This window comes from Strix aluco, chromosome 14 (genome assembly GCF_031877795.1).
Source record: "Strix aluco isolate bStrAlu1 chromosome 14, bStrAlu1.hap1, whole genome shotgun sequence".
NCBI classification, from domain to species: Eukaryota; Metazoa; Chordata; class Aves; order Strigiformes; family Strigidae; genus Strix; species Strix aluco.
Genome location: NC_133944.1, coordinates 21,655,020 through 21,677,007, shown reverse-complemented (window position 1 = coordinate 21,677,007; position 21,988 = coordinate 21,655,020). Strand labels below are relative to the sequence as shown.

General features: G+C 60.7%; 2 protein-coding genes across 3 annotated transcripts in view; both read right to left on the bottom strand.

Moving 5' to 3' along the window:
• Nucleotides 1-122: 122 nt before the first annotated feature.
• Nucleotides 123-13,383, bottom strand: FA2H (fatty acid 2-hydroxylase). The gene is made up of 7 exons (XM_074839839.1): nt 13,078-13,383; nt 5,871-5,966; nt 4,186-4,328; nt 3,974-4,080; nt 2,554-2,726; nt 1,804-2,056; nt 123-1,013 (listed from the first exon to the last, which is right to left on the bottom strand). The coding sequence occupies exons 1-7, from the start codon at nt 13,336-13,338 to the stop codon at nt 934-936; spliced, it is 1,113 nt and encodes a 370-aa protein (XP_074695940.1). The 5' UTR covers nt 13,339-13,383; the 3' UTR covers nt 123-933.
• A 4,748-nt stretch (nt 13,384-18,131) lies between these two features.
• WDR59 (WD repeat domain 59) overlaps nt 18,132-21,988 on the bottom strand; it is a 50,644-nt gene continuing 46,787 nt past the window's right edge. For both annotated transcript variants that reach the window (XM_074839373.1, XM_074839374.1), the window contains 3 exons: nt 21,563-21,689; nt 20,989-21,131; nt 18,132-19,864 (listed from right to left, as the gene is read on the bottom strand). In XM_074839373.1, the coding sequence (XP_074695474.1) occupies nt 19,629-19,864; nt 20,989-21,131; nt 21,563-21,689 (506 nt within the window). In that variant the 3' untranslated portion in view covers nt 18,132-19,628. The remainder of the gene's footprint in view (nt 19,865-20,988; nt 21,132-21,562; nt 21,690-21,988) is intronic.

The following is a 21,988-nucleotide window of genomic DNA, read 5'->3' as shown; positions in this document are numbered from 1 at the left end:
GTCAGCGTGGGGAGCCAAGAAAGGCAACCGCAAGGTATCGCGGCATCGAGGGCCATCAGCGATGGGAAAGGATGCACCAAGGGTGGGAGAACGTGGGAGCCCTGAGGGATACGTTCACCAGACCCTTTTTAAAAGGCTTTATTTTTCAAAATATACAGTTTATTTACAATTGTAGTGTCTACAGTTTTATGTATAACTTTATTCCAGACCTTTAAATATCTGCAGTAAACATTAGAAAAAAAAAATAATCACAGGATCAGCAAAAAAGGCATCTCGTAGCAATTCTGTTCATTGGAGTTTGAGTTTCAAGTAGCCAATGTCTACAAAAAACATGAACTTGATAAATCTGGCAGAGAAATATGGGTGCACTGGTTAGAAAAAGGCAAACTCCAGACCTGCAGGATCCCCACCCAAAGGGCTGCAGGCCAAGAAAACCCTGTGCTGGGATCAGGCCGGGAGCAGGATCCGGGATACAGAAGCCCCTCGGCACAAGTTAGGTGATGGGGTTAACTGCAGCGTGTTGGATGCCCCGGGCAGGGGACACCCCAGGAGGGCCAGGGGCTCGGGGGCGCTCCATCAAGGTGCCAGGGCGGGGGAGGGAGGGCGGCATCAGGCACTTCATCTCTTGGGCAGCAAGACCTGCCGTGCATCCGTGGCCTGGAGCAGGAGGGCGGCAAGGAGGGGGCAGGAGCCCCCCAGGGAGCCCCACAACCTCCTCCTCCCCTTTCCCCACATCCTCGCCCCCGTGTCCCCCTCAGCAGTACCACAGCTGGACCGCAGCGCGCCACGGGGGTGCTCCAGTGTGGGGCCACCACTGTGGCACAGCCCCCGGGAAGGGGGCAGGGGCCAGCCGGCCTCGCAGAGGGCTGGGGAGGGGTGTCAGCCCCAGCCCCGGAGGGACGGAGCCAGCAGCCAGACACCGCGCCAGGGCCCTCAGTCCTCTTTCTCGAAGGTCTCCTCAGGGATGAGCGTCCGGAAGGGGTGATCCCAGAAGCGGGTGCTGATGCCGAAGCCTGCGAGCAGGGGAGAGAGCGCTCAGCCCACAGCACCGCCGTCACCAGGATGCTGTCGGGGACAGGGTGCAGCTCGCTCGATATTAACTGAGCCGGTGCCACCGTCACCGAGACCGGCGGGGCTGGGAGCAGCCAGCATGAGGGGCACGTGGCAGGGATGGGACCCGGTTGAGTGCAAAGGTGACGACAGCTGCCAGCAATGCCGGGGCCAGGAGGGAGGACTGCCTGCATTTTAGGGAGGGAGGAAGGCAAGGCGAGGAGGAAGAGCTGCGGGAGCAGAAGGACCTGGCTGGGCCATGCCACCAGCCCCATGGATGATAGCTTATCTGGACGGGGCGTTTTCTCCTAGGAAACCGGGCAAAGGGCAGGTTGAGCAAGTGCCGGGCTGGGGAAGGTGTGGGACGGACCCGGGGAAGCCTGGGGCCTCACCCTGTGCCCGCCAACGCCTCCCGGCAGGAGGAGATACTGCCCCGGGCGGGGACGGGCACCCACATCCCAGCGCCGCAGGGGCTCTGCCTCCACCCCGGCATTCCCGGGTGGTATTGGTGCCTGTCAGCAAGACGGGCTGCTGCCTTCGCCCCCGTGCTGCGCTGGCTCCCCATCCTCAACCTGGGGGCTGAGAAACGTGCCCCATGGGGGCTGCAGCAGCTCGTAGGCCACATCCCCAGCAACACCTGGGCTTCCCCATCCCAAATGCCAAATATTTCAGAGCATCAGCTGCACACATGCAGGCAGACGGGGCTTCTACACCCCTTGTCCCTGCTGGCACGCGCAGGGAACACGGTGGTACCTGATTTTTGGTGTTCAAAGTGGTGCTTGACATGATAAGCTTTCAGTCCGTACAGGTAGGTGCCTTTTTTCGGCGAGCCGTAGTGGAGGTAATAGTGCATCATGTCATAGATGACGTAGCCGCAGAGCCCCCCGACGAACACTGAGAGCCCCAGCACCTCGGGCAGCAGGAGCTGCAGGACGCCGTAGAAGAAGCCGATCACCAGCGAGGCTGGCACGGGAGGAAAGACCAGGCGGGAGCTGTCAAAGGGAGACTGGAAGCAGAGAAGGACGGTGGGACAGGCAGCTCCTAGCTCACCTCACGTCCCCACCATTGGGGGGCCCCAGCATTGGGCCCTGCCAAGCACTGGGGACACCCATTCAGGACAAGCCAACATCAAAGCAGCCCCCAGAAATCCCCCCCAAAAGAGGTACCCTTGGCGAGAGCAGCCCCTTGCCCACACCGAGGTGGCCGGGCAGGCAGTGGCTTTGGTTGGCAGGTCCCCAAGCTCCATGGGGATGTTTCCTCCAGTGAAGCTAGAGGGAGCCCATGGCTTTTTTGGTCTTCCCCCTCGTCCAACTGGAGCTTGCAGATTTAACTCCAGCTCCACCGAGCCCGTCTTGCAGCCCTCACCGGTATTAGGTAAGGGCCCAAGCTTGGGGCGAAGATGCCACGAGTCACGTCAAACACGCACAAACAGGCTCCGCCTGAGCAAAGGCCACGGTTCCCACGGCCCGGCGGGTGCCGGTGGAGGCGTAAGCTGCGACTCACCTTGTGATGCTGCCCATGCAGCAAGAAATGCAGGGTGATGAGATAGTAGTTACTAGCAGGTGGCTTCATGTGGAAGACAAAGCGATGGATGAGGTACTCTAGCAGGGACCACAGGAACATCCCCAGGAGGAAGATGAAGGGGAAGTAGTATTTGTGGACGGGGATGGAGTACTCTACACAACGAGACGTGCAGCGGTCAGCAGGGCAGGCAACGTGCGGGTGCTCTTATCCATCGCCATCCTCCCATAGGCATCGGGGTGAAGCTCGGCTCTCCCTCCCTCTCACCCTGAGCTTCCCCAGGGAGCTACCTTCCCAAGCACCGCTCCAAAGCACATTTTCCTTTGATTCCCATTAATTTACGCTCTTTAAGAAACAGTCGGCTTCTCACTGCCGTAAGGAGCTGGCGAGGGGGGTCCCCTGCATCCCAGATGCCACTGGGAGCTTGGACATGACATGAACTCCAGGGATAGCCCCATCCTTACAGAGCTGCTTAACCCACCAGAACAAGGCAGGAGGGACCTTATCTGCACAGGCAGCACTTGTGAGGGTTAAACAGTGTTGCTGGCGTTGGTTTTATTTTATGTTGGGGAAAAAGAATAGGTTTGTTGGGCACTTTCCCCCGCAGAGCATTTTTCAGCCACCTCCTCCTTTCAGGGCCGGCTGCCAGTCCTGCAGCCTCGCTAGCAGAATTCAGATCCCCCCTCAAACCTGTTCATTTTTGAGAAAAAAAAATCCAAAAACCTCTCGGCAGCAAGGTGCCTAATGCCTCAAGGAGCAGGGGGGTGCCTGTGTAAATCGCTCCACCCCGCAGCCAGGCACAGCTGGCACCGGGTGGCACCTTGCAAAAAAAATAGGGAGCCCAGCAAAAAAAAGGACAACAAAGAAGACAGGCTGCCCCGGCCACGCTTGTTATTCCCGGGGGAGCAGACAGTGGGAGATTCAAGGACAAGCGCTTCGGGCAAACAAGCCCCGCACTGTGCGACGCCGGCAGCGCTGAGAGCCGGGTTTGTTTGCCCGCCATGCCGGCATTCAGCCGCAGCCCGGGGTGGGCGTCAGCGGGGGGGGGCACACACCACAGTCCTGGTGGGGCTCGGTTTTGGGGATGGAGGGAAGGGAGGCAATCAGGAGCGGGCTGCACCCTGGGCCAGTGGGCTCTATGCCTCCATCGATCCTCCCAGGGGGACCGAATGGTGTGGGTGAGAGGAGGGGATGGAGGTGGGTGAGCTCAAGCTTTAAAGCAGCGCAGGCGGCTTCGTGCAGGGGACAAGCTGGTGGCTGTGGGGACAGGGGCTCACCCTTGCATGTGGCTCGTGGCGAGCATGCATGGAAGGAGGGATGGGGAAGGGATGCAGAGGTTTCCCCCTGTCCATGGCTGTCCACCCCCCAGAGCCGAGCCCTAAGGCTTTGCTGCTGCTCGTACCTGTGGTGAAGGAGGAGAAGAGCCTGGTGTTGCCCTGGGCGAGGGAGGTGTAGCTGACCCAGCTGAGATAGAGCACCACGGGAGCCCACACAATGAACACCACGTACCTACGGGGTAGAGGGAGATGTCAGACGGAGTGCCCTGTGGAGTGGCGAGCTGTCCCCCCCTCCCCATGCAGGCACCAGGCATGGTGCAGAACCCCGGGGGCTCACCACGCCGTCTTGGAGAGGGACTCGAGGAGATCTGAGTGGAAGAGGCGGATGGGCCGATCCACAGGCTGGTGCACCCACTCGTCGTACTTCTCCCCTAAGTAGCCCACCTGCCACAGCAAGGGCTTCTGCCAGTCCACCAGGTCCTGGGGAGCAGAGAGCGGTTGTACCCCCATGGGACCCACACACCACCCCAGTACCGGGCACAAAGCTGCGCTGCAGCTGCAGGATTTCGGGCTGCAAACCCCTTCCCATGCCCCACAAGCAGCTGTTTCTTGCTCCAAGCAGCCCTAAGCTCCCCACAAGCACCGGTGTGGGGCAGACAAGCAGAGCCAGGCACACATCAGCCCCATCTACCCAGGAACGCGGGGCTGAGGTTGCCCCCGTGCCACCGGGTACCTGCTGGCAGTTCAAGGTGAAGGCGACTGTACCTGGACCTGGCTCAGTGTCAGGCTCTGATAACCGAGGCTCTTTCCCCACCCAGGAGCTGCCAAGATTAGATAGCGAGCAGCGGTGCTCCCTGCTCACTAGCCATGCCAGCGAGCCGTCGGTAGGACATGGAGCCCATCCCCATGGCATTGCCCCAGCCAAGGGCTTTTCTCCTTGCGGAGAGGACGTGTGGGGTACCCGCAGCCATTCCAGTGCTCTGGCAGTGAGGAGTGAAGCAGAAAAGGATGGGGAGCAGGGATACAGGATGGGAATGCAAATGTCAGGCACTGGAACAGCGACTGTGTTCAGATGGTTGCAAGAGCAAGAAGGGACCTGTGCAGGTGCGCATGTCTGCACGGGATGAAAATAGAGACACCCAACCGGCAGCACTGCCTCTGCTGCCACTCAGCATCCCTGGACGTGTCTTCTGCTGGCCCGGCCAGATAAGGTGGTTTCTCAGTCCCACCTCTGCCCCAAGACAGAAACTGTGCTCGCCCGGCCGAGCCCCAGGCCTGGCAGCTCTCCATCAGGGATGGAGACACCCTGTGTCAGGGAGATAGGGGAATAGTTAGAGCAAAAAGGTCACTTTGGGATGGCAGATTTGCTTTTAAGGGCAGTCAGCAGCAAAATATTAAGAAAGGGGGAAGGTGTTCTCCTGCTCAAAAAAAAAAAGTCCTTCTGCAAGATAAAAGCATGCTCACTGTGAGCTGGGGCTGTGCAAGGCACGGCGGCCAGATGGTACCGTGAAAGCTAAGGACGTCCAAAGGCACCTTGGGGACAAATCCCTGCTCCCGTGGTGTGTTCAGAGAGGAGCTGGCAGGGCAGGAAGCACCGGGCACCATGGGGATTGCCCTGTCTGGGGCGGGGGATTCCTTAGTGTTCATTGCTGGTGCTCAGTCAAGAGGAAAAAATGAAAAAAAAGAAAAGAAAAAAAGAAAGGAAGAAAAAATAAAATAAAGCAAGCAAGATGCAGCCTGGCAGCACGTCCCGCTCGAAGGACACAGCTACTGTCAGAGAAAGCCACCTCCACCCACGCTGCTGCCACAGGAGCCTCCCAGCGTGGCCACACCCAGGCAACAAAGCTCAAGCGATGCTGTCTGCTCTGGGAGAAAGGGCGGGAGCAGCCAGGTCGGCTCCCTCCCAGCATCCCTCCCATCCCAGGGTCAGCAGAAAGCCAGTGCTCATGCCAGGAAGAGGAGACCTCGTCTGCCCCAGGAGCACTCAGGCAAACAGTGTGCTGGAGGCACCCCGGCTCTTACTGTCTCCACATCCACTGTTTTACAGCGGGGATCCATCCGTGCTGGGCTCTGGGCTGCAGCTTCCACCACCTTCTCATCCACCGGCTCGGGGTGGCTCTGAAAAGAGAAGGAAACCCCACGGTGAAGCACTGGTGGCAGACGTGGTTGGGGATGGTGGTGGCCACGCCACCCAGGGGCACGGGCAGAATGAGTTTGCGCCCGCCTGCTAAATAAATAAGGGAAAAAAATCTGATGAATTTAAGTCAGTCAGTTCCTGCAGAGCAGGTTCCCAAGGGATGCGGCCACCAGCGAGCTGCGCTGCCCTTCGAACCGTGCGCCGAGCACCGCGTGCTCGGGTCCTTCAGGAAACCTCCCCCCAAGCCCGGTTTTGAGACCACCCCACCGGGCTGCGTTTGGCCATCGTTTCCCCTGGCAGAGGGGCGGTGCGGCAGCGCAGCTCACCCTCCCGCAGGCCAGTGGCCTGGTGAGCGCCAGTCTGAGCCAACGCCGCTGCCAGTGAAGCGAGGGGCATCGCCGGGTTAGCGCTCACAATGCCGGCGCCGTGGGGCTCCCCCCCCAACACTGCTGCTCTCCAGCCAAAGCCCAGCTTGGCGTTTCAGTCCCTGAGGAAGCTGGGCTGCCAGAGCAGGGGAGCGTGACATGGCCTCTGCCACCATCCTGGCTCTGGGCACAGGGGAAAAAATGCAGCAGGACCTCACTTGCCCCAGGGAAAAAGGCAGAGTGCCCTTTGCAGGGCGGCGCTGGGCCGGGCACCTTTGCCACAGGCCATGCAAGGTGGGGTGGGGGGTTGGTTTTGGCTAGAGAGGGCATGCCGAGGCCCGGGGGACGTGCTGGTGTGGCAGGACGAAGCCCAGGCTGTGGTCCTGCTGCCAGGGCTGGCTGAGAAACAGGAGAAACCTGCCTCGTCTGATGCTTGGAAGCAAACGCATCGCCGGCTGCCAGCACCGGCCTCCTTCCCGCAGCCCTGCCAGCTCCGGCACTGGCCCTGCCGCCGGTGGGGGGCTTGGCGAGGCCGCAGCGTGTCTGTGCAAGCCCCGAGCCAGCCGTGCCCCCCGGCAGCCCGACGGCTCCGCAGGCAGGACGTGCCAAACATGCCTTTTCTCCTGCTTTGTCACCTTGAGTTACCCATTAACCTGGGAGCCGGGCACGGCGCGGCAGCCCCGGCACAGCAATGCCCGCCGGGGTTCCCAGCCGTGCCACTTGCAGCCAACAAGAATTTTCTCCTGGCAGCTGCAGCACCAACGGAGCTCCTCGACGGATGCTCTCCCCGCTGCTCCGAGAGGGATGCAATTCCCTTGAGGGACACGAGGGCATCGCATCCCTGTTGGGAATAACTCCCCACCCCGGGAGCTGCAGGAGGAGCTGGGATGCAGGAGGACCTGCGTCACCTCACCGGGGTGCACAGGACTTTACTCTGTGCCGTGTTGGTGACGCTGAGGCAGGGCCTGGGTGCTGTTTGCCGACAGCAGGCACTCCTTGCCAGCTGGGCTCCCACCCCTTTCCCAGGCTAGCCAGATTTCAAGCTTCATCCCACTGGTACAGGAGCTGTGCTACCCAGTCCGGGGTAGCCCCTCGCCCCGGGGGAGCGGGCAGGGCAGGGGATATTTCCAGCCAGGCTGGACTGGAGCAGGCAGAGCGTCGGCGTGAGCTCGTGCTGTGGACCACCACACCTCTCTCTGCGAGGGTTCCCACCACTATTTTCAACTTTGCATGCCCTGTCCTTCCACCAGACAACCTGAAATCCCAGGGGAGGTGGGATGACTTGAAATCCAGATGAGGATGGTCAAGTTATGGTTTTGGTACCTCCCTGCAGGTGCTTTGGAAGAATGTTTGGCTTTAAGAGAGAGAGAGAGACAACTTCTCCATCCCTCGAGAAATGAGCCCATGCGCCACCTCACCACTTTCACCGCAGCCTCAGCAGCAGGAAGGATGCTTAGGTAAGCCAGGCTGTTGCAACACCCCGGCACCTCTCCTCCCCTTTCTGAAATGTCCACATGCCTCCAACTCCTCTGCCCACGGATGCCTGAGCATCACACCATGGCCAGAGGCTTCCCTGTCCTCCCAGGTCAGGGAGGCGGACGTGGGGGGCTCAGACCCCACCTCGCCAGCAGCACCCAGGCTGGGGAGGATGGGTGCCACCAGTAAGATGCCATTGCCCTGAGTGCTACGGCAGCTCCCTTCCAGCACCCAGCCTCACCTGAGTCACCTCCTCCTCCTCTTTCTCAGTCAGGGAGCAGGAGGAAGGCTCTCCTCTTGTTCACCCCGGGGCTGGCACCAAAAGGACGGGCAGCCATGGCGCAACCGGGGTGCAAGCCATGCCTGCGTGCCCCAGCTTGCTCCCTGGAGCAGCAGCACGCTCCTGCCTGCCCCGAGCACACAGGGGCCCCATGGGGACTGAGCCCCAGCAGCACCCAGACCAGTGCTGGGGCTTCTGCCCATCCTCCTCCTCCAAATAAAAGGTGGGTTCAAAGGAGGCTGGAGGGGTCTTTGCGAGTGCTGGGCTCTGCCTGTCACCTGTGGGTGATGCTGATGCATCTGACTCGTTCCCAGGCAAACAGGTCCTGCCAGGAAAGATGTGCAAGAGGCCTGATGTAACGAAGGGAAAGTTAACGCCTATGAAGCGCCGCCTTCCCACACCGCCACCCTGGAAAATGGCAGCACCAGCAAGGTGCTGGCTCTCCTGCCAGCAGGCAACGGGGCCAAACACCCAGGGCACAGCGTGGTGACCGGGTGACCTGGCATCCACCTCCAAGCATCCCGCTGCCCGGCGTGGGTCAGGTGGGGAGCCCAGCACTGGTCCCACACTGGGTGGAGAGCAGTGGCTACGCCACCGCGGTGCTGCCCCGCAGCAGGGCTCACAGTGTTAAGAGAGAAACAAAATCCAGCTGTGATGTGAGCAGGTACAGGTAGGAGGGATGGTCCCGGCATGGTGTCCAGTGTGCCGAGGACTCAGGCAGGAGGAGAAGCTGGAAACCCCTCCCTGGCCCAAGCAGGGCGATGCTGACTGCAGACAGCCACTCTGCCAGCAGCCCGGACCTGGGTTTTGTCTCCTGTGCCCGTTTTCCCAGCGAGTCAAACCCTGCAGGAGCCCTGCCGTGCCTCTGCGTCACCCCACAGCCTCCAGCACCTTCACCGAGCTCCTAAACGGCTCAATTTGGTGATGTCCTCACAGGCCAGGCTGCACTGGCAGTGCAGGTTCAGGCATGTAGCACAAGGACACCCCACGAGGCACAGGGAGCCCAAGCGAGGTCCCCACCCGCAGTGGCACAGTCCCAGCATCACCATCCCAACCGCATCGCGGTTCCCAGGCAGTGGCTGGCAGAGCCCCACCGGGTTGCATCTCAGCCCATTAAACACTGGGTGCAGCAGGACTATTAAAAGGAGGTTGAATTTAACTTGTCCCAATAATAATAAAAAAAGACACTTCTTGTGACACCCCTGAAGAACGTGCGAGCGCCTACGTCCAAGTGAGCTCAGGCTGGGACAAAGAGCCGGGACAAGCCCAACCCGCAGCGATGTGGGCGAAAGGAAGGGGAGGACACCAACCCCGAGAGGGACGAGGGATTTACCGTGACTCACAGCCACGTCACGCACCCCAAAGAGGCTGTGATGAAAGTCTCTCATTGCTTAAATTGGAGGGGTAATTAGATGATCCAGTTTCCCTCTAGCAAGGCTGTTAAAATCCACTGTCTAGTTTGGGCAATTATCACTTCTCACTTTGATCTCCCCTATACGTTCTGTTTGCATAGATAAAAAGTTTGGGGGTTAATTTGTCCTTTGCCAAACGGGGCTGGGTGATGCAGAAGAGGGATCTGCGGCTGAAGGATGGAGCCGAGCTCCCGAGAGCCACAGGAAGGGGTGTGGAGAGGTATGCTGGTGAGATGAAGGCTGGCTCTCATCTTCCTCTTCACCCCTCCTGCATTAACATATTTTTTTCCCCTTTTCCAAAACCCTCGAAGTCCCTGGGTGTAAGCAGGGGATGCTGGATGCCTGCGGGACCACAGGCTCCCGCGTCCCTCAACATGGGGATGGTGCAGCCCTGGGACCTCCAACGGGCGAGGAGAGGCTCAGGCAAAGCCGTGGGGGTCCGGAGCCAGACCGGGACCATGCAATGCCTCCTTCAAATTGCTACTTGGGGTACGCCTGCCCAAAAGCAGCCAAAGAAAGAACCCAAGCACCACCAAGGGCATGGACACCCCCCATCTCCCTCCAAAGGGGATATCTTTGGGGGTGGCGAGTCTGGCAGAGCAGCTCACACATCAGGTGCATGCTGGACGCGGCACGGGCAGCTTTCATCCTCCCCGCCATGTTACAGCCCGGGAACGTTTATCTAGTGCCAGGTAGTGTCTGATCCCCTTGCGCCCCGGCGTTATCACGCTGTGTATTTGCATTGGGACGGTGGCAATTCCCCTCAGCGCAGGCTGCGGCACGAGAACTCGTTTGTCCGGTACCTTCCTTTGCCCCAACCCGTCAGGCTTGTCATGCCTGCGAGGCGGCGGCGGCAACGAGTGTCCCAACAGAGGAGGTGCCATCGCCGGAATCCGGGGAAAGAGCAGGCGTCGCACCGAGGAGGAACAAAGCCCCGTCTGTGGCGCTGCCGCCCATCGGGGCCGAGGCTGTGCCACGGGGAGGAGAACCCAGTTCAAACAACCAGCCCGGAGGGACCGACCGGTCACCGACCTCGCCGGGGTGTCCGGAGGGGAAAGCGGCTGCTGGGGTGGCAAAGGGGGCCGGGCTGGCCCGCTGCTCGGGCGTCCTGCCCACGGCATGCCAGTGAGGGCCGGTAATCCGGGCGGCAGCGCCCGGTGCCACGCTGACTCCTGGGAGTTGACCCGGCGGCGGTGGCGATGCTTCCCCGGGGCACTTTCCCTTCCGCCCGGGCAGCGGCCAAGCGCGGGGCTGGTGCGGCGGGGACGGCACTGAGTGACGGCCACCCCATGCCCAGACAGTGAGCGAGGTGGCCGGGCTCCACTCCCAGCAGCAGCCGCTTGTCACCAGCGGACCCCAGCGCCCAGCACCCTGGCCCCCCGCTCCATCGCCCACCCCGTGCCACGTGGCCCTGCTAAAGCCAACACTGAGCTGCCCGTCCCCCTGTCCCACACCCCTCCGAAGACCCAAACACCTCCAGGTTGTGCTGGCACACCAGGGTGACCCAGTGGCCCTACCTCCTGGCCCAGCCAGGGGGGGATGTGCCCATGGTGTGGGACGCCGTAGGTCCCAGGCTCGGCGCAGCTGGGACAGGGTCCATCTCGGGCCCCAAGGAGCCCAGACCCTCTGCACCTCGTTACCTTCAGGACCACAGACCCCGGCCCCACAGACCTCCCCGGAGCCGCTGTGCCCCATGCGCCCAGACCCTTGCACTCTGTACCCCTCAGGCCCCAGGAGCCTCAAACACCTCCTGCCCCATACACCCCTCATGCCCCAGACCCTGCACAGGCCAGGCCCCAAGCGTCCCACGCAGCTCAGACCCAACACACAGCACATCCCACACGGCTCAGACCTGGACCTGGGTGCCCTATACACCCTATACACTACATGCACCCCAAAGATTCCACAGCCCATACACCCCACACAGCCTCTATGTGCCCTGTATGGCTCAGACCCTGCACAGCCTGGACCTGGGGTGCCCTATAGACCCCGTAAGGCTCAGACCCTGCACAGCCTGGACCTGGGGTGTCCTATAGACCCCATAAGGCTCAGACCCTGTGCACCCTGGACTTGGGGTGCTCTATAGATCCCGCGCTACTCAGACCCTGCACAGCCTGGTCCTGGGGGACCCTATAGACGCTGTACCTCCCAGACCTGGGGACACTCCATCGACTCTGTATGCCCCAGACACGGGACACCCTGGACCTGGGGCACCCTATAGACACTGCACCTCCTGGATCCGGGGGCACCCTACAGACTCTGCATACCCTAGACGTGGGACACCCCAGACCTGGGGCACCCTATAGCCTCTGTATACCCCAGACACAGGACACCCCAGCCCCAGGGGCACCCTACAGACTCTGTATATCCCAGACCTGGGAGCACTCTACAGCCTCTGTATACCCCAGACACGGGACACCCCGGCAACGGGGACACCCTACAGACTCTGTATACCCCAGACACGGGACACTCCAGACCCGGGGGCACCCTACAAACTCTGTATACCCCAGACACGGGACACCCTGGCCATGGGGGCACCCTACAGACTCTGTATACCCCAGACACGGGACACCCTGGCCATGGGGGCACCCTACAGACTCTGTATACCCCAGACACGGGACACCCCAGCCCTAGGGGCACCCTACAAACTCTGTATACCCCAGACACAGGACACCCCGGCCGTGGGGGCACCCTCAAACTCTGTATACCCCAGACACGGGACACCCCAGCCCTAGGGGCACCCTACAGCCTCTGTATACCCCAGACACGGGACACCCGGGGGCACCCTACAGCCTCTGTATACCCCAGACACGGGACACTCCAGCCCTAGGGGAACCCTATAGACTCTGTATACCCCAGACACGGGACACCCCGGCCCCGGGGGCACCCTGCAGACTCTGTATACCCCAGACACGGGACACCCCAGCCCTAGCGGCACCCTACAGCCTCTGTATACCCCAGACACGGGACACTCCAGACCCGGGGGCACCCTACAAACTCTGTATACCCCAGACACGGGACACCCTGGCCATGGGGGCACCCTACAGACTCTGTATACCCCAGACACGGGACACCCTGGCCATGGGGGCACCCTACAGACTCTGTATACCCCAGACACGGGACACCCCAGCCCTAGGGGCACCCTACAAACTCTGTATACCCCAGACACAGGACACCCCGGCCGTGGGGGCACCCTCAAACTCTGTATACCCCAGACACGGGACACCCCAGCCCTAGGGGCACCCTACAGCCTCTGTATACCCCAGACACGGGACACCCGGGGGCACCCTACAGCCTCTGTATACCCCAGACACGGGACACTCCAGCCCTAGGGGAACCCTATAGACTCTGTATACCCCAGACACGGGACACCCCGGCCCCGGGGGCACCCTGCAGACTCTGTATACCCCAGACACGGGACACCCCAGCCCTAGCGGCACCCTACAGCCTCTGTATACCCCAGACACGGGACACCCCGGCCCCGGGGGCACCCTGCAGACTCCGCACCTCCCGTCCCCGGTGCAGCCGCAGAGCCCGGCCGCGGGGCAACCGGCGGTACCTGCTCGTCGCCGGGCTCCATCTCCCCCACGTAGTACTGCTCCAGCCAGCGGCGGGCGTTGGCGGAGTGCCGGTGGGGCGGCCCGTCGAGCGCGGCGCTCACGTCGGTGCCTGCCCGGCGCCGCAGGAGCTGTTCGCCGCCCGGGTGCAGCCGCACGAAGCCGCTCAGGTCGTAGAGGCGGCGGCGGCAGCGGACCAGGCAGGCGCCCTGCGCGCAGCGCGCCCGCACCTCCGCGGCGCTGAAGGAGCGCGGCGCCGCCATGGCCCGCGCTGCCCGTCCCGCTGCCCGCCCCGCTGCCCGCCGCGCTCTGCCCGCACCTGCTCATCTGCATACATGCATATGCCGCCAGGACACGCCCCCCCCCCCTCACCACGCCCCCCCCTCACCGCCCGTTGGGCTGCGCCGAAGGGATGAGGCTCCGCCCCGCGGCAGGTGCCCTGCTCCGGGGGTGAGGGGGGGGTGTCCCCACCCACGGGTGGGTGCGGGGGAATGATGGGGGGAGTGGATGCCCCGGGGGGGGGGCGTCTGGGCAAGCCCAGGTGGGTTATGGGGGTGACAAGGGGCACCCCGGGGAGAAGGGGAGTCTGGGCAAGCTCGGGGGGGAATGGGGGGTGTAGGGGCAGCCCGGGGGGGGCAACTGGGGCAGCGAGAGCTTACCTGGAGGGGTAGTTGGGGGGTATAGGGCAACCCCAGGGAGTTATGGGGGGTGTGGGGGACCCCCCGGGGGTATTGCCCTTCCCGGGGTGCCGCAAGCTCAGCAGTGCTCAAGGCAGAGGGAGCGCCAGTCCCTGCTCAGCCCCCAGGAAAGTGGGGGTCCCCCCTGGGGTCCCTCCTGGGGCCACTCCACCCCCATGTTACCTGCCACGAGGTGCTACATCCCCCCACGCTGTTTGCAGATTTATTTCAATATTAATTAAATTTCACAGATGCAATTAGCCCAGGCGGCTGGCACTGCAGCTGGGGGGGCCGGGACCAAGCAGCCCCAAACCCCTCAGAGAACCACAAACAAATAAATCACAAAAAAACGACAAGAAAGGAGCTTTTCTTCCCATTTTTTTGGGAAGCCTTCCCTCCAAGCAGCCGCTGGGATTTGGGGGGGAGCTGCTTTGGGGTGACACCCTTGACCACAGGGCTGGCCACGTGCCAGCAAATTTTGGCGTCACCGGCCCCACCAGGCTGCAGCCAGTGATTAATGTGGGGTTTGCCGGCTCAGGAATGGGGAGCCCCCCGGCCCTGCCCTGGCCCCCCGGCTGTGGGGCGCTGTGGGGTGCTGTCAGACACGGCCGGGCGGGTGTTAAGCGAGGCCTTTAATCAAGACGGATGCCAAACCCGCTGTGGTGGCCGGTGTCGGCTTCACCTCCCCACCGGGCTCCCGGCGTCACCCCGCCACCAGCTCCGGGGAGAAAGTCCCTTTTTTGGGGGGGTGGGTTAATTTTTCACCCCGATGGGAGCAGCAGAGTTTGGGGGGGCACGTCCCTGACCATGGTGCATCCTTGGTGCATCAGCAAGCGGGTGCAGAGGGGTCCCATGGAGAGGTTTTAGGGTGGTGGTTAGACACATCCTTCGGGGGCCAGGCGGGAGGAGCCCCGAGAGGCTGCCGGGAGCCCCCAAAGGAGGTGCTGGGGCTGGGAGGTTCCGCTTGCCTGGGGGGCTCTCCCGACACCCTCCGTGGCTGGGGGCGGCCCCAGTCTGGTGGGTGAGCTCAGCCCCGGCGTGGCAGGGCGGCTCCTTGGCGGGGGCGAAGGTTTTTCAGGCGAGCGTGGGTCGAGGTGGGGATGGAGGCGGATCCGGACAAGCCGGGGTGCTCAGCTGCAGGTGGCTGCGCCCACATCCTGAACCGGGTGGGCACCCCAGACCCCAGGCATGTGCAGGGCGGGCACAATGGCCACCACCCCATCGTGGGGTGCTGGGGGAGGCAGAGGGGACCCCTGGCCGTGACCCCACCAGGCTGTCCTCACCGGCTGTGCCACCACCCTGCCACCCCAGCCAGCCCCGCCAGTGGCATGGGCTCAGGGTGACCTTCGGGCCCAGCCCTGCCACGGCCTCCCGTGGCCATGGTGGTGTGGGGAGCAGCAGCCCCCAGCGCTTCCCGGTCTGTCCCGGCCTCTCCCCGCAGCCGCAGGGGCCGGTGAAACCGGGGAAAGGCATTTCCTTCCCTTCCCTTCCCTCCCCTTCCCACCCACGCCCCAAACGGCACTCGCGGGCAAGGAGGGTGAGGGAGGGCAGGCCAGGTGCCACGGTGATGGCCCAGGAGCTGGGAGGATGCACTGCACACCTGGATTTTGGGGTGTCCAGGTCCCTTGGGTACGCCGTGGTGCAAAGGGTCACACTGGGGGTTTGCTCGTGGTCCCAGCTCGGCGGGGCAGGGGTGTCCAGCCTTCACCAGCCCAGGTTTCCTGGCACGGCACAGGGTGCAAAGCCACTGGCTGCACTGGTGGGTCTCTGCCACCATCCTCTCCCGAGCATAGGGGGTTGCTGTCCCCAGCCTCGCTGCAGCAGGCCTCGGGGACATCAGCGAGCCCATTGTGAGCTGACACCCCACCTGCTCCTCATTACAGGGTGCTGATGGCTCCCGGGCTCCATCGTGGGGGCTGTGTCCCTCACGTGAGGGACTGGGGTGTCCCCAGGGCAGGCGAGCTGACCCCCAGCTCTGCGGTGAGGATAAGGGAGCAGGAATGCACTGAGCACTGCGAGAGGGACAGTGCTGGGACCGAGCTGTACAGCAGACGCTGCCGTAGCAGCACCAAAGTGGCAGCAGAGGGCTTTGCCGATGGCTGCCCTTCCCGCTGCTGTTCCTGTCCCTGTCCCCACACCTTGCTGGTCCCCAGGCTGAGCAGCATCAGGGAGTGGAGCCGGCTGATGACCAGCCTGGCTGAAACAAGAGCAGCCAAATGGTTTTGGCTCATCAGTTCCTGAACTGGTTTACCCACCAGACAGACGAACTGACGCTGGGGCCGGCCTGAGGGAGACGGTAGGAATGTGCCGCTGGGCTTGGGGCAGGATCGGGCCCTGCAGCGCTGACACAGGCTGACGCTGGGCTAATGGGGCTGTGAGTGCAGAGGAGGAGGGGGCTGACCCAAACAGAGCGAGGAGCAGTGTCCACGGGGAAAGGTTTCCCTTGGCACCTTCTCCGATATCATCATTCCTCATATCTCTGCCAAGCTCTGATCATCGGAGATTAAACTTCCTTCTCTGTGTACAGAGAGCCTCAGCAGGGATGGGGAAGGCACCCCACACTCGTTACACCCCTGCTAGCTCCACGGAGCACAGAAAAGGTTTAAAAAGCTGAGGGTGGCCTCGAAGGCAGAGCCTGGGTTTGTTGGGGGAGCTTTCTCTTCCAGCCCTCCTTGGGAAAGTCAGCACGGATGCGCTGGAAACAGTCCTGAGGATGTGCTCAGCAGGCAGCTGAGGCAAGTCTTACCCAAGCAGCTACTCGGGGTCGGCCCAAAGGTCCCCCCCCCTGCTCAGCATCCGCCTCTGCAATGGCCAGGAGCAACGGGCAGGGAAGGCTGCAAGAGGGAGCGCAGGGTGCAGCGGCATCTCGGCAGAGTGCTGCCAGGGGGGAACGCAGGGGCAGGGCTCTCCGACCAGCGGCAGCGTCGGTGGTGGCCTGGGATGGAGCTTCCCTCCCTGGAAGCGCCTGGTCACTCCTGGAGCCCTGGCAAACCCGTGGCACTGGGGATGCCCCGAGGGAAGCGGTTTCACACCCTCCCCACGCAGCGTGCGAGGAGCCTGCCCGTGCCTCCGGCTGAGCAGCGTTTAACTCGATGCCCCCCAATTCCTGCACCAGCAGGAAGGATGAAGGGTCACCCACCTCCCCAGCAGGCAGGACGAGCCCTGCTCTGTGGCACTGTCCTTCTCCTGGATGACTGATTTGATTTGCCTGGTTTGACCATGTCGGCGGCCCCAGAGCTGGTTCGGTGCATGCAGAGACGCTTTGTGCTGCACCCTGCTTCCCGAGCAGTGCCTGCCATCTCTCCCCCTCCTGCTCCCTTTCTAAAGCCTGATAAAGCCTGAAATTCAGAGTGAGATTTGGCCAGGATTTTTTTGCACTTTACCAAGTTATTCCAAAGAGCAGGTGGGTAAGAGGACAAGCAGTTGGGGGGGCAGAGCAGATGGAGGGGCTGGCGTGGGTCACCTGTGCAGCAGCACACCCTGTTTCTAATCATTTATTCTGGAGAGGGGCTGCCGAGCACAGCGAAGGCAACGCATTTCCCTTCTCGCCAGGCTCCAGGCAGGTGAGAATAAGCCATTCCCTGTTTCCTTGCAAGAGTCATTTCTGTGTTGAGCAAGACCGCTCCCAAAGCGACCGCCACACATGCTGCTGGGTGTGAGTCCGGGAAGAAATTCCACCTGCCTGTGCAGGGTTGCACAAACAGCCACGGCAAGAGGTGGTGCTTTTCCGCCTTCCTCCGAAGCACCAGCCGCCCTCCACCTCGGAGGTATTCAGATATTATGGAGATAGACCATAATGAACTGTAATAACACGCATAAATACCACAATCTGTCAGTCTGTCACCTTTAAATAACAAGGCTCCTTTCCCTTCCACCCTACACGCGCACTCAAGCATGGAAATGAAAATACTTCCGAGGTGAATGGCTGTCACGTAGGACGGCGGAGGGCGGGAGCCCTCTCCCCGCGGCGCCGGGCAGGACCCCAGGTGGCTGGGGGTGCAGACGCTGCCTGGGGCCTCCCCAAACTGCAGGACGTGGGGTTTGGTTCGCCGGCAGCTCAGACACCGCCCGGCTTCGTTTTCGCAAGAGGCGCATCACGACCCGCGGGCAGTTCCCATCGCAGAGCCACGCGCCGTCACATCGTCCCTGCACGGACACAGGCGCTGTGAGAGCCGGGGTGGGGGGTCCCAGCGGCAGCCCCCCAGCTACCGCGGGTCTCTGCTGCCACTGGGCACCGGTATCCAGAGGGAGACCCCCCGCTTTGGGGTGTGGGGAGAGGGCTGTGGGGTGCCCCGCTGACCGCCGTGCTGGGAGGAAGAGCTGCTGGGGGCTCCCCACGGAGGGAGAACTAGCACAGCGACACCACGTTCGATCAGAACAGCACTTAAAAAAATAATTTTAATGTTTTAATGTTTAAGATACACCATCTGTTTATTCCACGGCAGGAGCCCAGAGCCGGAGTTAGCACAAAGGCTGGAAGCGGGCAGGGCACGCGGCCCTGCTCAGCAGGCAAGCGCGGGGGGACGGGATCAGCGCCCGTGCGGGTGGGGGGGTGACTCCAGCGGGCTCATCCCTGACCACACATTTGCCCAAAGCCAAAGCTCAGGCTGACGCTGCTCAGGAGAGGCAGAGGCTGCGCGCTCGGGGTGCGCACACCCCCCCAGGCAGCGGCACAGCAGCGTCCCCGGGCTGGGAGTGCCTGGCCAGCACAGCCCCGGATGGATCAAGCGCTCACATTCTCCGACCCAAAGCTCCACAGGGAGAAAAGGCACAAACCTTTTGCCTCTGTGAATCCCACCACCCTTCCAAACCCCCTTTTCCCCTAGAAATTGCTGCCTCTCTGTCTCGGGAGCCTCATCTCTCAAGCACACCAGCAGCAAATCTCAAATTATTCACTGATTTCCCACCACAGAACCTGGAGAAAACAGCCAAAAGGAGCTGCACAGAGCAAGCACCCTCCTTGTGTTTTCCCAGTAAGGAAGCAAAGGCTTTTCAAAACGCCCTCTGGTGCCACTGTCCATGGGGATCTCAAAGATGCCCTTCCCAGTCACCTGGACACGCTGACAAGGCAGGGACAGGCAAGTTAAAGTGCATTGTATCACCCGGTCAGAGCAGGAGATGGAGACACCTTCAGAGTAATGGTTCTGGCCTGCGGGAAGAAAGCAGCCCGTCCTAGGGAGCCTGGGCACAGGGCTGGGCTTTGCACACCAGCTGCGGGTACGGACCAGGGAGTAGAAAGCCATGTAGGAAGTAATCCTGAAAAAAATGCAGTTTCATTCTCTTGTTTTATGGGGAAATCTAAACGATGTAAACAGCAATTCAAAACAAGGACCCTGTTGCTTCCAAAAGTCCCTCTGAGCACAGTCCCATGGACTATTTGCTCTTCGAGCGCAGTTTACAGTTCGCTTTTAGAGCTCACTGTTGCTTGTGAATTAGTTCTGCTTTAACTGTGCAAAGAACAACTATTTTGCTCACTTTGAGCCCCTGTCAGGAGGCACCTGGAAAGACACCACGTAGCTGGAGTGAGTCCGACTCTGCCAGGTGAGCCCTTTCCAAAGGAGCTTTTTAACACCACCTCATCCCAACGGAGACTAGCCAATATTCACACACCCTTCTGCAGGAGAGAGAAATTTTTCTGGTCTGGCATCCATCGCCAGCAATGGACACAGGGAGTTTGGTCAAATCAGTCTGAAAGCAACCTGGGAAGTGTAGGAATACTGGAAGCACTTGTAAACATCACTGCAGCGCACCGCCAGGACATCCTGCTTCAGCTCCCTGTGGCATCTCCTCCAGACACTGTGGAGCAGCGCTGATTCAACATGGCTTGGGAATTAAATATTCAATCCGGTTTGTGGGTGCCCTGCTGTCAGCACTGCTCAGAAGGTGCTCTCGAGCAGGCAGTGGCATCCACAGCCCGTGGGACACACCTCCTGGGTGCGAAACCACTCCATCATATGGCTGGTGTGGCCTCCGTGTCCGCATGTCAGGCAGAAATTAGAGGAGCCCCGCACTGCCACGTGGCAGATGGCACACTGGAAGGTGAAGCCCTTGCAGATGGCACACTGGGTGCCACGCACCTCGCTGCGGCAGTGGCTGCAGTACACGCCGAACTCTGGCCGGAGGAAAGAAATGGAGAGCGAGACAATTAGTGTTGGCAGAATCGTGGACAGAGAAGCCCTGCATACAGCCCCCGCTTTGACAGATGAGTCCCCCGAACCCATGGCCCAAGGGATCTGCCTCAAACTTCCTCCAGGGTGGGAAAAATGTATCTTTTAGAGGTCTCAGTCTGGTCTCCGTACGGAAGCAAAGAAATGGGGAATCGGCGTGCCGGGGCACAGGCTGGCCCACTGCTCCCCGAGGGCTGAACAGCTGGGAGCGCGTGTCAGGTTTCTACCTTGGGACATGCTGACACACGCTGTGGAGATGAAGGCTTCCCGCTGGTCTCATCTGCCTCACATCACTACAAAGCGTAACTAAGGGAAAAAAAAAACGGCCTTTGTCTCTCATCACAGAGAGCACAGAGTGCGCTCGATGCGTGCTATAGCAGTGCTGTGACTGTTAGTCACGGAGGGGCAATAGCAGTGGTTGAAGTCACCAATTCTGACTCCAGTTACTCCCCAGGAGTCGTCCCAGGTAACAAGGTGGGACAACTGCTGCTTCTCTGGCATCTCTCACCTGCTTCTCTCCTCCCAGTTAAGTGCATTTTTTCCCAGAGGCCTAGGAAGATGATATTTTGGCAGCTATCCTTAAGTGGCAGTTCTGGGCACCTACACTGCTGAAAATATTTTGGGAGAAATGTTCTATTTGCCTGTTTCTTGGCTAGCTCATCTACAGTTAGACACCTTGCAATTTTACGCATGCACTATAAGGACGCTTCAGCCCAGAATCAGAGATTAGGACAGGGAATAAAGAATAGCCATCAGCATAAACAGCTGAACATTGCTAGCGTAGCAGTATGTGCGTTTCCAGCTTTGCTGGAGAGATGTTGCAGTCTACAAAGCCCTTGAACTAACATCTGCAAGCCTCATCTCCACCCGGGGCCATGAAGCAGCCAAACTCCTCTGCTGGCAGAGCTAACCCTCGGGCCAATTGATGGGCGCTTTTCATCCCGCCGGCTGCCCGCACGTTCCTAAGGCAGAGCTGGATGGTTGAACTAGATGATCTTCAAGGTCTTTTCCAACCTAGATGATTCTGTGATTCTGTGACTCTGCCTGGGCAGCCGGAGCAGACACTCACCAATGCCTTTGTGGGGATCAGGAGGACAAGAGACAAACTTCAGAACCTCAGCCCGCTTCTCTCGCAGGCCCCAGCGATAAAGGATTTCCCCATAGCACTTCTTAAAATCATCAAATTGCTGAGTGTTGGCAGGATCAAGGAGCCTAGAGGAACAAAGAGGGTTGTCATCCACCTGATTGACTCTCAGAGACTCTGGTTGCAATCCTCTTCCCAGCAACGGCTACGCAACCAGCTCACATCGCCAGAAGAGCAGCGGATTGCTTTCCACGTCTTGCACAAACATCGCTGAACGCTAACTGCTCTGGCATTCGCTTGTTCTAACACTGAAGGGTGTAGACTCAACGGGTGGACTGCCCTCTGGGGCCCCCACCATGGCCACTTCTAGATGTATCACATGCAGCCTCAGCAGAGCTGATCTGCAGCATGAAGCTTCTCCAAATGCCCACCTGAATGAAAAGGTCTAGGAGCAGGTGTGGTACTTCACAGCACAAACAGAGACCCGGCTGTAGAGTTCCAGCTGACTTGGGCACAGAGAAAGGCATCCCTAGTGCCCCCAAGACATGCTATAACCTACCTTTTATTTTTCTCATGCTGGTCTTTCTCACGCTCCCGATGATCGGGATACATTAGGTTTCCGTAGCGGAAGTCATCCGGAGAAGACTCACACCAGGGAGTGGAGGCCTGCTCCGCATCTTTGTTTGCTGCAAGCATCAAAATGTTGTGAACGCACCTCAGAAAGCACAGCACTCACAAGCACAACCTTGTCAAAACCGGGGAAGGAGATGTGAAAGGCCACACGTTCACCCACCCCGGTTTTCTCTCGAAGACACGGTTGTATCACCTTCTGCCTTCCTACAAACACTGCCCCGCCTCAAAAACTAAGTGCCAACCTCTACTTGCCAAGTGCTTCTACTGCACTTCTGGTGGCAGGATGGGAATGAGGATCATCAGGCAGAGAAATCGAATACGGAGGAATCCCTTTTGCCTAGCAGTTTAGACA

Bases quoted from the DNA above. Each gene is read 5' to 3' on its own strand.
- FA2H (XM_074839839.1), bottom strand. From the start codon at position 13,338: ATGGCGGCGCCGCGCTCCTTCAGCGCCGCGGAGGTGCGGGCGCGCTGC. The intron at 4,081-4,185 runs GTGAGCCCCCGG...TCTACCCCGTAG, and splicing joins TCCCTCTCCAAGACGGCGTG to GTACGTGGTGTTCATTGTGT. The intron at 1,014-1,803 runs GTACCACCGTGT...CCCTGCTCGCAG, and splicing joins CTTTGAACACCAAAAATCAG to GCTTCGGCATCAGCACCCGC.